The sequence below is a fragment of the Dendropsophus ebraccatus genome, chromosome 11, assembly GCF_027789765.1.
Source record: "Dendropsophus ebraccatus isolate aDenEbr1 chromosome 11, aDenEbr1.pat, whole genome shotgun sequence".
NCBI lineage: Eukaryota > Metazoa > Chordata > Amphibia > Anura > Hylidae > Dendropsophus > Dendropsophus ebraccatus.
The window spans coordinates 6,087,640-6,101,133 of record NC_091464.1 but is presented as its reverse complement, the minus strand read 5'-3'; the positions used below and the strand labels follow the sequence as shown (position 1 = coordinate 6,101,133).

The window sequence follows — 13,494 nt, the reverse complement described above, 5'->3', positions numbered from 1 at the left end:
AGCGACTCCGTACCCACAATCACCACTTGTACCTTTGGATAGCTGCTTTTAATCCAAGATCTGTCCTGGGGTCTGTTCGGCAGGGGATGCAGTTTCTGTCAGAAAAACAACTTTTAATCCAGCGGCGCTGTGTCTAACGGCCGGGGCTTACATTTGTATATCCATTAGGCTGGCACAACCTCTCTGTCCTTCCTCCCCACCCTCCTCATTATTAGGAATGATCGAGGAACATTTACTGCTGTTTGAGCTTTGCACAGGTGTATTAACGATCCAGCCCATGTTCAATATACACACAGGTGGGAAATAAGAAGCAATCTGCCTGGAGTATTCCTAATGATGAGGAGAGTGGGGAGGAAGGACAGAAAGGTTGTGCCAGCCTAATGCATATACAAATGTAAGCCCCGGCCGTTAGACACAGCGCTGCCGGATTAAAAGTTGTTTTTATCACTATAACTGCATCCCCTGCCGAACAGACCCCAGGACAGATCTTGGATTAAAAGCAGCTATCCGAAGGTACAAGTGGTTTGGGGGGGACAGATTGTGGGTACGGAGTCGCTTTCAGCTGGTGCGAAACTCCAATTCCCATCAAAAGGGAACATGTGGAGAGGAGAGGCGCACAAGAAATCCCATCGAAGCAATAGGACAGGCACAGACTCGGTTGGTAAATCCAGCCTCTTTTGTTCAGTGGGAACCGGCCCATACAGTTTAAACTAAAGCTAATTATAGTTTTGCACCAGCTGGTGGGCTGAAGGTTCCCTATCCCTAATCTACAGGCTCCTGTACTGCTTCTAAAGTGTCCCCGAAAAATAAAATGGACCTGGTGTGAAATAAGCAGCTCTTCCTGGTAGAGGTAAAAGTAAGACACATCGAATCTTCCAGTCACATACTCTGCAAATCACAGTATCTGCTGCATTGCATGATGAATATAGCTTTAACCCCTTCTAGACTGGGCTAATTTTTGTTTTTGCGCTTTCATTTTTTCCTCTTCGTGTTTCAAAGGCCATAGCGCTTGCAGTTTTTTCACCTACAAACCTACCTGAGCACCCTTTTTTTTGACACATCAATGACACTTTGCAATTACAGACTTAACCCCTTAAGGACGGGGGTGATTCAAACTTTTAGGGGAGGGGGCTTTTTACTAATAATAATAATTTTATTTTTTTTACACTTATACTAGAAGCCCCCCTGGGGGACTTCTAGTATATACACTTTGATCTCTCATTGAGATCTTTGCTGTATAGTTATACAGCAAAGATTAATGAGATACGCACTCGTTTGCTTTCGGCTGCTGCAACCGAAAACAAACGAGTGCCGAGCCGGGGACGACGCCATCTTGGAGCGGTCCCCGGCCGGCATCAGGTACGGAGATCAACAACATCCCGGAGGAGCGATCACACTCACTAGACACCAGGGAAGTGCTGCAGCCGGTAATCGGAAGGTACGCCATATGTCCCTAAGAGGTTAAAGAGAACCAATCATGGCTGTAAATTTTTTATTTATTTGCTAATTAGTTGTAAATTTACATTTTATTAATATTTGTAAATAGACTTTTTTTTTTTTGGCACGTTTTTGTAATATACACACTTTACTTTCCTGACTCGTGCCGGCTCTTTTCAAAAGAGCCGGCGCGAGACAGGAAGCTCTCGTCATGCAGAGCAGCAGCAATGCCGCCCAGCAGCGGACAAGAGGATGGGTAAAGTATAAGATACAGACTGCAAAGGCAGTCTGTATGTCAGGAACTTACCTCACCGGGTTCCTGCGACGTCCTCTACTTGCTCGGCTCCGGCGGCCGGCTCGGGATCGCTCCGTCGCTCCGCCCGCCGGAGCCGAGTGACGTCACGGAGACCCGACGGCTTCCCTGACAACCAGGGACGCCGCGGTCACGTGACTGTCAGTCGGCCGGCCGTCACATCAGCTGAGCGGTGTTCTGGCAGGCTGAGTGACGGATCGCTCGGCCACTCAGCCTGCAGTACCGCAGCTGTGGCAGGGCTGGATTCAGGAGGCCGGACCAATCAGCTTTTGGTCCGGACTCCTGATCCAGTATAAGTGAAAGTCAGAGCCAGCTGGTAATTGCTGACTATTAGTTCACTCTGATCCCAGCTCCCCCTGTCCTATTCCTGCGAACCCTGTCCGAATTCCTTCTGCCTGCCTTACTCGTGTTCTGACCTCCGCCTGACTTTTGACTATCCCTTGTGTTACTGACTTTGTACTGCGTTGCCCGTGTGCTTTGACTCGGCTTGTTCCGCTATTCTATATTGTGTTTTGTCTGTCCGTATTGTTCTGTGTTTCACTTACACAGTGTAGGGAACGTCTTCGTGGTTGTCCGCGACCGTTTAGGGTTGACCGAGGCAATTAGGTAGGGTCAGAGGGTGGGTTCAGATCCAGGGCCCACTGTACCTGTCCTGTCTGTGTCACCTGATCCTGACACTGTATCTTCAGGAATAGACAAAATGCAGATACAGACTGCCTTTGCAGTCTGTATCTTATACTTTACCTAATCCTCTTGTTCGGTACAGTAAGGCTGGCCGCCGCCATCTTAATTACGTAACTTGCGTTCCAGCGGTGGAACGCAAGTAACATAATCAAGATGATGGCGGCCGGCCTTGCTGCACTGAAACAAGTGGATTAGGTAAAGTATAAGATACAGACGGTAAATGCAGTCTGTATCTTCATAAATAGACTTCATAAAGATACAGACTGCCTTTGCAGTCTGTATCTTATATATTACCTACTCCTTTGTTCCAGTGCAGTAATGCCGGCCGCCGCCATCTTGATGACGTCACGCTGGAATGCGTTGCTAAAACGCACGTCATCAAGATGTCGGCGCCCGGCATTACTACACCGAAGAAGAGGATTAGGTAAAGTATAAGAATGCAAAGGCATTCTGTATCTTCAGGAATAGATTTAGGGAAAGATTACCTTTAATAATAGGGACAGTGATTTTTAGATGATAGTTTCTCCTTAATTTCTCCATAAAGTATGCTGTGAAACCGGGGGGAAAAATTATTTGCATGGGGAAATTGAAAAAAAAAAAAAAGGCAAATTGTTTTCATTGGTAAAACTGACATATTATCTATGTTCCTTAATTCAGTACGATTACAATAATTATGTAATTTATATGACTTTTATTTTATCTGATTGCTTTAAAAAAAATTAAAACCTGTACTTTCTATTATTGGTATCTTGTTTGTGTATATGCAACTTTTTGATCACTTTTTATTACAATTTTTCTGGATTTATGTGACAAAAAAAATCGTTTTTTGAGCGTACGCCATCTAGCGTGCAATTAGCGTGCCGTTTAATAGTTTGGGCGATTACACACGATACGCAGCGATACCAAACATATTAATTTACTTATTTTTATAAAATGGGAAAAGGAGGTGAACGGAGGGGGAAAATGGGGTTTTATTAACGGAGAGGATTCTTTACTAAGGGAGAGAATTTATTAATTACGTACTTTAACTTTTAGTCCCCATGGATGACTTTTATTATTACTGCACTGATGTCTCATAGAGATCACTGCAGTACACTCAATACAGTGCGCTGTTGAGGCCCGGCCAGGTAGGATGAAGGGACCTCTCCTCTGGGATCGCATTGCAGGGGGCGGCGGGGGGGATGTGATTGATGAGGGCACTGATGTGTTCATTTATTTATTTATTTATTTTCAACCAGCACAAGACTAAAACGCTTCAGGAGACTGGACCTGGATACAGTAAGTATAGCTGTTATATATCAGCCTTCAGGAGACTGGACCTGGATACACTAAGTATAGCTGGTATATAGCTGCCTTCAGGAGACTGGACCTGGATACAGTAAGTATAGCTGTTATATATCAGCCTTCAGGAGACTGGACCTGGATACAGTAAGTATAGCTGTTATATAGCAGCCTTCAGGAGACTGGACCTGGATACAGTAAGTATAGCTGTTATATAGCTGCCTTCAGGAGACTGGACCTGGATACAGTAAGTATAGCTGTTATATAGCTGCCTTCAGGAGACTGGACCTGGATACAGTAAGTATAGCTGTTATATAGCCGCCTTCAGGAGACTGGACCTGGATACAGTAAGTACAGCTGTTATATAGCCGCCTTCAGGAGACTGGACCTGGATACAGTAAGTATAGCTGTTATATAGCTGCCTTCAGGAGACTGGACCTGGATACAGTAAGTATAGCTGTTATATAGCAGCCTTCAGGAGACTGGACCTGGATACAGTAAGTATAGGTGTTATATAGCAGCCTTCAGGAGACTGGACCTGGATACAGTAAGTATAGCTGTTATATAACTGCCTTCAGGAGACTGGACCTGGATACAGTAAGTATAGGTGTTATATAGCTGCCTTCAGGAGACTGGACTTGGATACAGTAAGTATAGCTGTTATATAGCAGCCTTCAGGAGACTGGACCTGGATACAGTAAGTATAGCTGGTATATAGCTGCCTTCAGGAGACTGGACCTGGATACAGTAAGTATAGCTGTTATATAGCTGCCTTCAGGAGACTGGGCCTGGATACAGTAAGTATAGCTGTTATATAGCTGCCTTCAGGAGACTGGACCTGGATACAGTAAGTATAGCTGTTATATAGCTGCCTTCAGGAGACTGGACCTGGATACAGAAAGTATAGCTGTTATATAGCAGCCTTCAGGAGACTGGACCTGGATACAGTAAGTATAGCTGTTATATAGCTGCCTTCAGGAGACTGGACCTGGATACAGTAAGTATAGCTGTTATATAGCTGCCTTCAGGAGACTGGACCTGGAACTCGGCTTCCATGTGTCAATCAAGCAGGCATGGGGAGAGAGGAGACATTACAGCTTGTAGCAGATCAGGAGCTTGCAAAAGCCTCTTTGTACCAGGGAATAAAAGGATTTTTCTACATTCTGGAAGCACAGAAACATATAAGAAAAGTACCATGTGTCTCCTTGTCCTAACAGCATCTAACAGCGTCAGCAGTTTGGAACATGAATTACAGCTGACAGATTCCGTTTAACCCCCTAGACAACCCAGGACGTAGAGTTACGCCATGGAAGTCTGTCACCAGACGACCCTGGACGTAACTCTATGTCCTGGGTGTTTCTCTGGCTATGAAGCGCGCTCTGGAGCGGAGCGCCCTTCACAGCAGGTGGGGACCTCACCGGTAATGACACGCTGCAGCGATTGCGCTGCCGCATGTCATTAACCCCTTAAACGCGCGGCCGCGGCGTTTAAGTGTAAGTGACAGGGGGAGTCCCCTGTCACTTATCGATCCGGACCCCCGCAGTGTGACTGCGGGGGTCCCGATCGTTAAAACGGACCGTCGGAGGTCTCTTACCGTCCTCTGCGCGGTCCGATCGGCGATCTGCTACACTGAGCCTGCACAATGAGCAGATCGCCTATCACACTGATCAATGCTATGCCTATGGCATAGCAATGGTCAGTGTAGAAATCAAAGTAGTGAATGTAAAAGTCCCTCAAAGGGACTTCAAATGTGTAAAAAAATTAAATTTAAAAACACCAATACACTACCCCAAAGCCCCTCACCCAATAAAAGTTGAAATCACCCCCCCATCCCATTATATAAATAAAACATATAAAAATAAATAAATAAATAAACATATAATATACCGTAGCGTGCGTAATTGTCCGATCTATTAAAGTATAACAAGCGTCATTGCAAACTGAGAATGGCGTAGACAAAAAGAGGGAAAAAAGTGCGCGGATTACCGATTTTATGTTACGTTATATATATATATATATATATATATAAAAAAAATTCATAAAAAGTGATCAAAACGTCCGATCTTCACAAATATGGTATTAATAAAAACTAGAGATCAAGGCGGAAAAAAAGACGCCCCATACAGCCCCGTAGGTGAAAAAATAAAACCGTTATAAGCGCCACAATAGGGCCATTATATTATTAACTGATTGCCAAAAAAAAAAGGATTTCATAAAAAAAATATATATAACATTAGAGAATCTGTGTAACCTGCATGTGGTTGTGTTCGGACTGACCTACAGAATAATGGTATCATGTCGCTGTTACCATATAGTGTATTACGTAGACACAGGAACCCCCCAAACGTTACCATATTGCATTCTTTTTTACGATTTCACCTATTTATATCTTCATAAATAATATATTTAGGATTCCATCATACATGTTACGGTAAAATGAAAGACGCCATTACATAATACAACTATTCCTGTAAAAAACAAGCCATTACATGGCCTGTAGATAGAAAACTGAAAGTGCTGGCGCTCTTAGAAGGGGAGGAGGGAAAAACAAAAGCGCAATGATCAAAATTTGTGCGGTCCACTGGGTCATTTTGGGCCTGGTCCTCAAAGGGTTAAAGTTATTAAGCTACAGGTTCACCCCCTTTCCTGCGAGTATTCTGGTATGTTGGAGGAAGCGGCTTTGTTACCTTGTGAGGAAAACCACTCATCAGAACACTGTTTCTGGCGAGCTCACACATGTCACAGGAGCTGAGCTTCCACACTTGAGTTGCAATGCTGTACTCCTCCATCAGAGGTTCCTGAAATATATTATATATTAGAAGATATTTACAGTACAGAACAACAAAAAAACACATAAAAAAAATCATACGCCAAAGATACCTTAGTGAAATGAAATTGCAGAGGGTCGTCTGTGGACAGTGATACCATAAGGCCACGTGACAGAAAGTCAGGGAGCGGATTTCGGTGATAGCTCAGAAACAGACTGTTATTACTCAAAGGAGACATGGCGATGCCAATCTGAGCTAGGTAGTACAGATACTGCAACACTGGGGCCTTGAATAACAAGTCAGAAGAGAGGATGAGTACAGAAGAAATATCGTACCATGTTTCATGCCTTAATGGGGAAACAGTAAAAATAAAAAAGTCTTACTCGCCTGCTCCTTTCCCCACACCTCCCTTTCTAGCACATTTCCCCACTCTTCATCGCCTTTTCCTACTTCTGAGACATGAAGTCTTAGGAGGACCTGCCGCTCAGCCAGTCACTGGTGTCCCACCTCAGTGATTGGCTGAGCAGGCAGGTCCTGCAGTGTCCCACCTCAGTGATTGGCTGAGCAGGCAGGTCCTGCAGTGTCCCACCTCAGTGACCGGCTAAACAGGCAGGTCCTGCAGTGTCCCACCTCAGTGATTGGCTGAGCAGGCAGGTCCTGCAGTGTCCCACCTCAGTGGCTCAGCAGGCAGGTCCTGCAGTGTCCCACCTCAGTGATTGGCTGAGTAGGCAGGTCCTGCAGTGTCCCACCTCAGTGACTGGCTGAGCAGGCAGGTCCTGCAGTGTCCCGCCTCAGTGACCGGATGAACAGGCAGGTCCTGCAGTGTCCCACCTCAGTAATTGGCTGAACAGGCAGGTCCTGCAGTGTCACACCTCAGTGACTGGCTGAGCAGACAGGTCCTGCAGTGTCCCACCTCAGTGATTGGCTGAGCAGGCAGGTCCTGCAGTGTCCCACCTCAGTGATTGTCTGAGCAGGCAGGTCCTGCAGTGTCCCACCTCAGTGACCGGCTAAACAGGCAGGTCCTGCAGTGTCCCACCTCAGTGATTGGCTGAACAGGCAGGTCCTACAGTGTCCCACCTCAGTGACTGGCTGAACAGGCAGGTCCTGCAGTATCACACCTCAGTGATTGGCTGAGCAGGCAGGTCCTGCTGACACATCTTGTCTCAGAAGCAGAAACAGACAGTGATTATCATGGTCAGAAGGTGCTGGAATGAGATGTATGTAGGTGAGCATAACTTAAATAGTAAAAATAAAAAATAAGTTTTAGGCTATGTTCACACTACGGAAGAGACCAGCCGTTCCTTCACCCCGGCCAGGTCATGGAACGGCCGGTCTCTGCCCGGATCATTCCGACCGGTACTTAAAGTGACACTGTCACCCCCTTTGTGCATTCTGACATCTCTCCACAGGTGTAAATGGTAAATTTAGCGTTTTTCATACCTTATTTCATATCATACGTCATGGTGTTTGTTCAAGTAAAAAGTGTCCTTTATCAACTGCAGATTGTATTAAGTGGGTGTGGCCTCGCGGCATTAGCACCACTTAGCCCCGCCCACAACGGCACTGTTGCCCGACGAGGGGGCGGGCCAACTGTGAAGTTGTGGGCGAGGCTAAGTGGCGCTAATGCCGCGAGGCCACACCCACTTAACGCAATCTGCAGTTGATAAAAGATGACTTTTTACTTGAACAAGCACCATGACGTATGATATAAAATAAGGTATGAAAACCACTAAATTTACCCATTACACCTGTGTAGAGATGTCAGAATGCAAAAAAGGGGTGACAGTGTCACTTTAAGTACCGGCCGGATGATCTTTCCGGCCTCAGAGCTCTGATGCTGGCGTATCAGAGCTTCCCCCTCCACACAATGAAGCTGGCTTCATTGTCTGAACTGACAGGGTTTCCTACGGCCGCAATTCACTAAATTGCGGCCGCAGAAAACTGACATGTCAGTTATTTCCGGCCCCGTACGGGATGTGTATACGCTCCGGCCGGGATCCCATTGAAAGTAAGGCATTGTTCCACCGCGCCAAAAGTAGCATTAGCAACAATGGCCGTACTTTTACGTAGTGTGAACATAGCCTTATACTGGATAATCTTTTGAAGTGAATAAATCAAAATGTCTTAAGACCAATGTCTTTGTCCATGTCACACTCTCCTATCATGCATATTTATGAGCTTCAAGATCCCTTTAAGTAAGACATGTCAAGAGTTTTTATCTGTCAGGGTCTTCAGCCCCCCTCCCCAACTTTTCTCACTGGATAAGGTGACCTCTGTCATAAGTCTATCCATCTCATGCAGCGAGATGAAGATCGCTGGGGAGTGAAGCACATAACTGTGTGCTTCTCCCAGATCACTCATACCCGAAAGACCTGTCTCTTGGATATGTCAAAAGTTTTTTTTATAGCTACAGGAACACTTTAAGTGATATGTTTGATCATAATTTCAGTTGCCCTAGCATATATAGAATTAGCATTCATACTATTAGCACCAACTTAGGATCCAACTGTATTATGGCACATAGGCATACTACACACTGTTTTCTTCCCACTGCTGCGGGCGATGCTTTTCTCCTACAACTCACTTTCTTCTATACCTGCGGAGCCATACTTGAATATGTCAGCGTAGCTTATATGAATAGGTAATTGAATGCCCCTCAATTTTTGATTTAGCAAACCCTGCAACACTGGAGGGATCTGCCAGTAATCTGTTTAAATCACAAATCACTGTCCGGTAAGGACGTTGTCTCCATGTTGGCTCTGAGGGGCGGCTCCCAGCTCATGGCACAATGATACAGCAAGTTATTAATATGACAATCATGCAGTGCAGCAATCACCATGATAATATATCCTATGAAGCTCACACACATGATCATTTGCCTTTCTAAATGTGCTAGAGTTCATTTTATGTGAGTTCTTTACACATATAAAGGTAAAACCATCACCTTGCGGAGCAGAAGCCCATGTGAGATATTCTGTGACAGCATAAATCCAGAGACAAGATGGTGGATCGGCCCAGCTTCTCCACAGTGTGGACGCAAAACAAAAGTATGAAATCCACGTTGCCTGTCACCGGGAAGATAAACATACAGTGCTGACATTGTCTGTGATTTTAGAGGGGTACTCCATGTGAGAGGGCTTTATTCACTATGGCCGGAGAGAGGGGGTGGATGTAAGCAACAATGTCCACTTACCTCCCCAGTTCCAGCACTGAGTGGGCTTGAAACGTCACTATTCAAGCCGGTTCACAAACCAGGAAGCTGCCGGGGACCAGAGTCAGAGAAGCGCGAAGCGGGACCCAGCGCTGGAAGTGGGGAGGTAAGTGGATGTTGTTTCTTTCAGGCACTCCCTCCTCGGCAATAGTGAAAAAAGCCCTTCTGCCCAGAGTACCCCTTAAGAAGAAGAATGCACAAAAATCATGCCACAAATGTCCATCAACTTTAAAGGGGAACTCCAGGTAGAGGTTAAAAAAAATGAAACTTTTGCAGAAGCATATAGCATTACTTACATATCTATTCCATTTTTGAAACTACCAAAAATTTATTTGTTTTGGGGGTTTTGTTCTGTTTTGTGTTTCTGTATTTCCTGGTTTATCAGTTGTACATAGTACTACAGGTTCCAGAATGCAATGCTTTCCCTCAGCTGTTCATCACAGTCCTCCACCCAGTTTCATTGTGTTACTCAGTTATTTGCAGTAATTGATGAATTCATTGTCGCCCCACCCGCACAGCACGCTGTATTCTCTACCTGTAACACCACACAGCACGCTGTATTCTCTACCTGTAACACCACACAGCACGCTGTATTCTCTACCTGTAACACCACACAGCACTGTATTATCTACCTGTAACACCACACAGCACTGTATTCTCTACCTGTAACACCACACAGCACGCTGTATTCTCTACCTGTAACACCACACAGCACGCTGTATTCTCTACCTGTAACACCACACAGCACACTGTATTTTCTACCTGTAACACCACACAGCACTCTGTATTCTCTACCTGTAACACCACACAGCACTGTATTCTCTACCTGTAACACCACACAGCACACTGTATTCTCTACCTGTAACACCACACAGCACTGTATTCTCTACCTGTAAAACCACACAGCACACTGTATTCTCTACCTGTAACACCACACAGCACGCTGTATTTTCTACCTGTAACACCACACAGCACGCTGTATTTTCTACCTGTAACACCACACAGCACGCTGTATTCTCTACCTGTAACACCACACTGCACGCTGTATTTTCTACCTGTAACACCACACAGCACGCTGTATTTTCTACCTGTAACACCACACAGCACTGTATTCTCTACCTGTAACACCACACAGCACACTGTATTCTCTACCTGTAACACCACACAGCACTGTATTCTCTACCTGTAACACCACACAGCACACTGTATTCTCTACCTGTAACACCACACAGCACTGTATTCTCTACCTGTAACACCACACAGCACACTGTATTCTCTACCTGTACCACACAGCACTGTATTCTCTACCTGTAACACCACACAGCACTGTATTCTCTACCTGTAACATCACACAGCACGCTGTATTCTCTACCTGTAACACCACACAGCACGCTGTATTCTCTACCTGTAACACCACACAGCACGCTGTATTCTCTACCTGTAACACCACACAGCGCACTGTTACTACCTGTAACACCACACAGCACGCTGTATTCTCTACCTGTAACACCACACAGCACGCTGTATTCTCTACCTGTAACACCACACAGCACGCTGTATTCTCTACCTGTAACACCACACAGCACGCTGTATTCTCTACCTGTAACACCACACAGCACGCTGTATTCTCTACCTGTAACACCACACAGCACGCTGTATTCTCTACCTGTAACACCACACAGCATATTGTATTCTCTACCTGTAACACCACACAGCACGCTGTATTCTCTACCTGTAACACCACACAGCACGCTGTATTCTCTACCTGTAACACCACACAGCACACTGTATTCTCTACCTGTAATGCTGATATTGGAATAAAGTAAAGAACTTTTTGAAATCTTTTTTCTTTTAATTTCCACAATAAGCCCCACAATAAGGCTCTTATCCTCTCTGCCGTTTAGCATCATTTACTTGTGCTACTGCATCATTTTTGTGAATACGCTGCAGTAGTGCAATGACACTCCAACATGTGTGAACACAGCCCTAATTTCACTGCACACTTCTGCACAATTAGAGAAATCAGTCCAACACCTGCTTCTGGCTGGTCAGAGATGGTGGAATATATCCATATATCCATAATATAATCTATTATAAGAAAGGTTTCTACCTTGACACAGATAAGGAAATCTTTAGGCTATGTTCACACACTGTACTTTTTATGAAAAGAACGACCGTTCTATTCCTAATGCAATGTAAAGTGGGAGTGGGATTGGTCGCCCTCATAGCGACATGGGTATTTATACCAGGGCTCTCCAGCAGTTCAGTTCCCCTTTGAAAAAGGCATCGCCAAAACGTGCGTCGGGGTGAAGGCAGCCAATGGATGGTTCTACTATTCGCCATTTAGGTAATATTTGTTTTCACTATTTGTATATGGCTCTTTCCTATGACACTTATGTGTGTACTATTAGGCTTTATACACTTTACCTATAGCACTTTGCTCTTTTGCTGATTCATGATTCATTTATCGTTTAGTCTACGCTTCTCATTGTCCATCTGTAGCAGCCCCCTCTTGTTTCTTTGCTGTTTTTAAACATTCTTTTCAGTTGTGGTTCATTGTTTTATATAAATTGTTGTAATTATATCCTTTTATAATAAAGTTTATTCATCTTGTGATAAATGAGAGGTTCAGTGATTTTTTATAGGCATTTTCCTAATGAAATGATTAACATTGAAGTCAATGCAAACAACGGCCATTGTCTCACACAATGTATTAAACAACGGCCATTTTTTGGCTATGGCCATTAAAATAAAGTTCATGTCATTTATTTCCATCCGTTGTCCATAGACTTTAGTGCACTTTTTCATTTAAAACAATGGCTGTTATTTCTACGCAGTGGGAACATAGTCTTAGGGTATAAACACACACACCGTATACGCAGCGTATTTACTGCTGCGATCCGCAGCAAATACGCAACAAATATGCAGCAGATTAGATCTAAATAACTGAACACAGCATCAAATCTGCACCATCAAATCTGCTGCGTATTTGCTGCGTATCTGCTGCGTATACGGTGTGTGTTTGTACCCTTACAGTAAGAGCAGTAAGCTTGTGGAACTCTCTGCCAGATGAAGTGGTCATGGTGAACTCGCCTGGATGCCGTTCTGGAGACTAATCTCTGAGGTTTTTTTTGATGAATATTACAGGATGGACAAGACCTTTTTCTCAGATTATACTTCAGTGTCATTCTAGTGCAGAGTCCGTCATATTTGACAGGAAAAATAATACAGCAAGAAGCACTTCTTATTAACATCATGGACCCCACAAGGTCAATGGGGGAAATTTATGAAAGGGGGTAAATATCCACCTGGTGTAAACTGCCCACAGCAATCACAGATCAGCTTTCAGCTCTGGTAAAATATAAGAGGAGCTGTGATTGGTGGTTGTGGACAGTTTACACCAGGTGTATATTTACACCCTTCATAACTCTCCCCCAATGTGTCCATCAGCTGCCTCTAGTGATGGATCCATCACAGCTCAAATTCCACTGTTCTGCTTCTGTAATGGAACAGAAAACAGAATTCACAATGGAGATGTGAGCATAAGTTACCTGGCACCATAATGTCAACCATACTGCTTACATATACATAGGTAAAAGGTGAAAAAAGACCATCAAGTTCAGACTATAACATCAAGTTCAACCTATACTGCTATTGATGTGGTTCTTATATCTTGCTGCCACTTTGACAGAATAAAAAACAATATGGTGCACATATATAAAAACAATGGGCCATGTAAGCATCTGATACCTATTTCGCAAAATTGTGGCTGGGAACAGGGTCAAAATATATAATAAGTG

The 13,494-nt window shown here is 44.4% G+C and overlaps 1 protein-coding gene across 7 annotated transcripts in view; it reads right to left on the bottom strand.

The window, feature by feature from the left end:
- AMPD2 (adenosine monophosphate deaminase 2) overlaps positions 1-13,494 on the bottom strand; it is a 117,231-nt gene that overhangs the window by 3,272 nt on the left and 100,465 nt on the right. For all 7 annotated transcript variants that reach the window (XM_069944412.1, XM_069944409.1, XM_069944415.1 and 4 more), the window contains exons 15-17: positions 9,428-9,548; positions 6,596-6,769; positions 6,403-6,513 (exon numbers count right to left, since the gene is read on the bottom strand). In XM_069944412.1, coding sequence (XP_069800513.1) covers positions 6,403-6,513; positions 6,596-6,769; positions 9,428-9,548 — 406 coding nt within the window. The remainder of the gene's footprint in view (positions 1-6,402; positions 6,514-6,595; positions 6,770-9,427; positions 9,549-13,494) is intronic.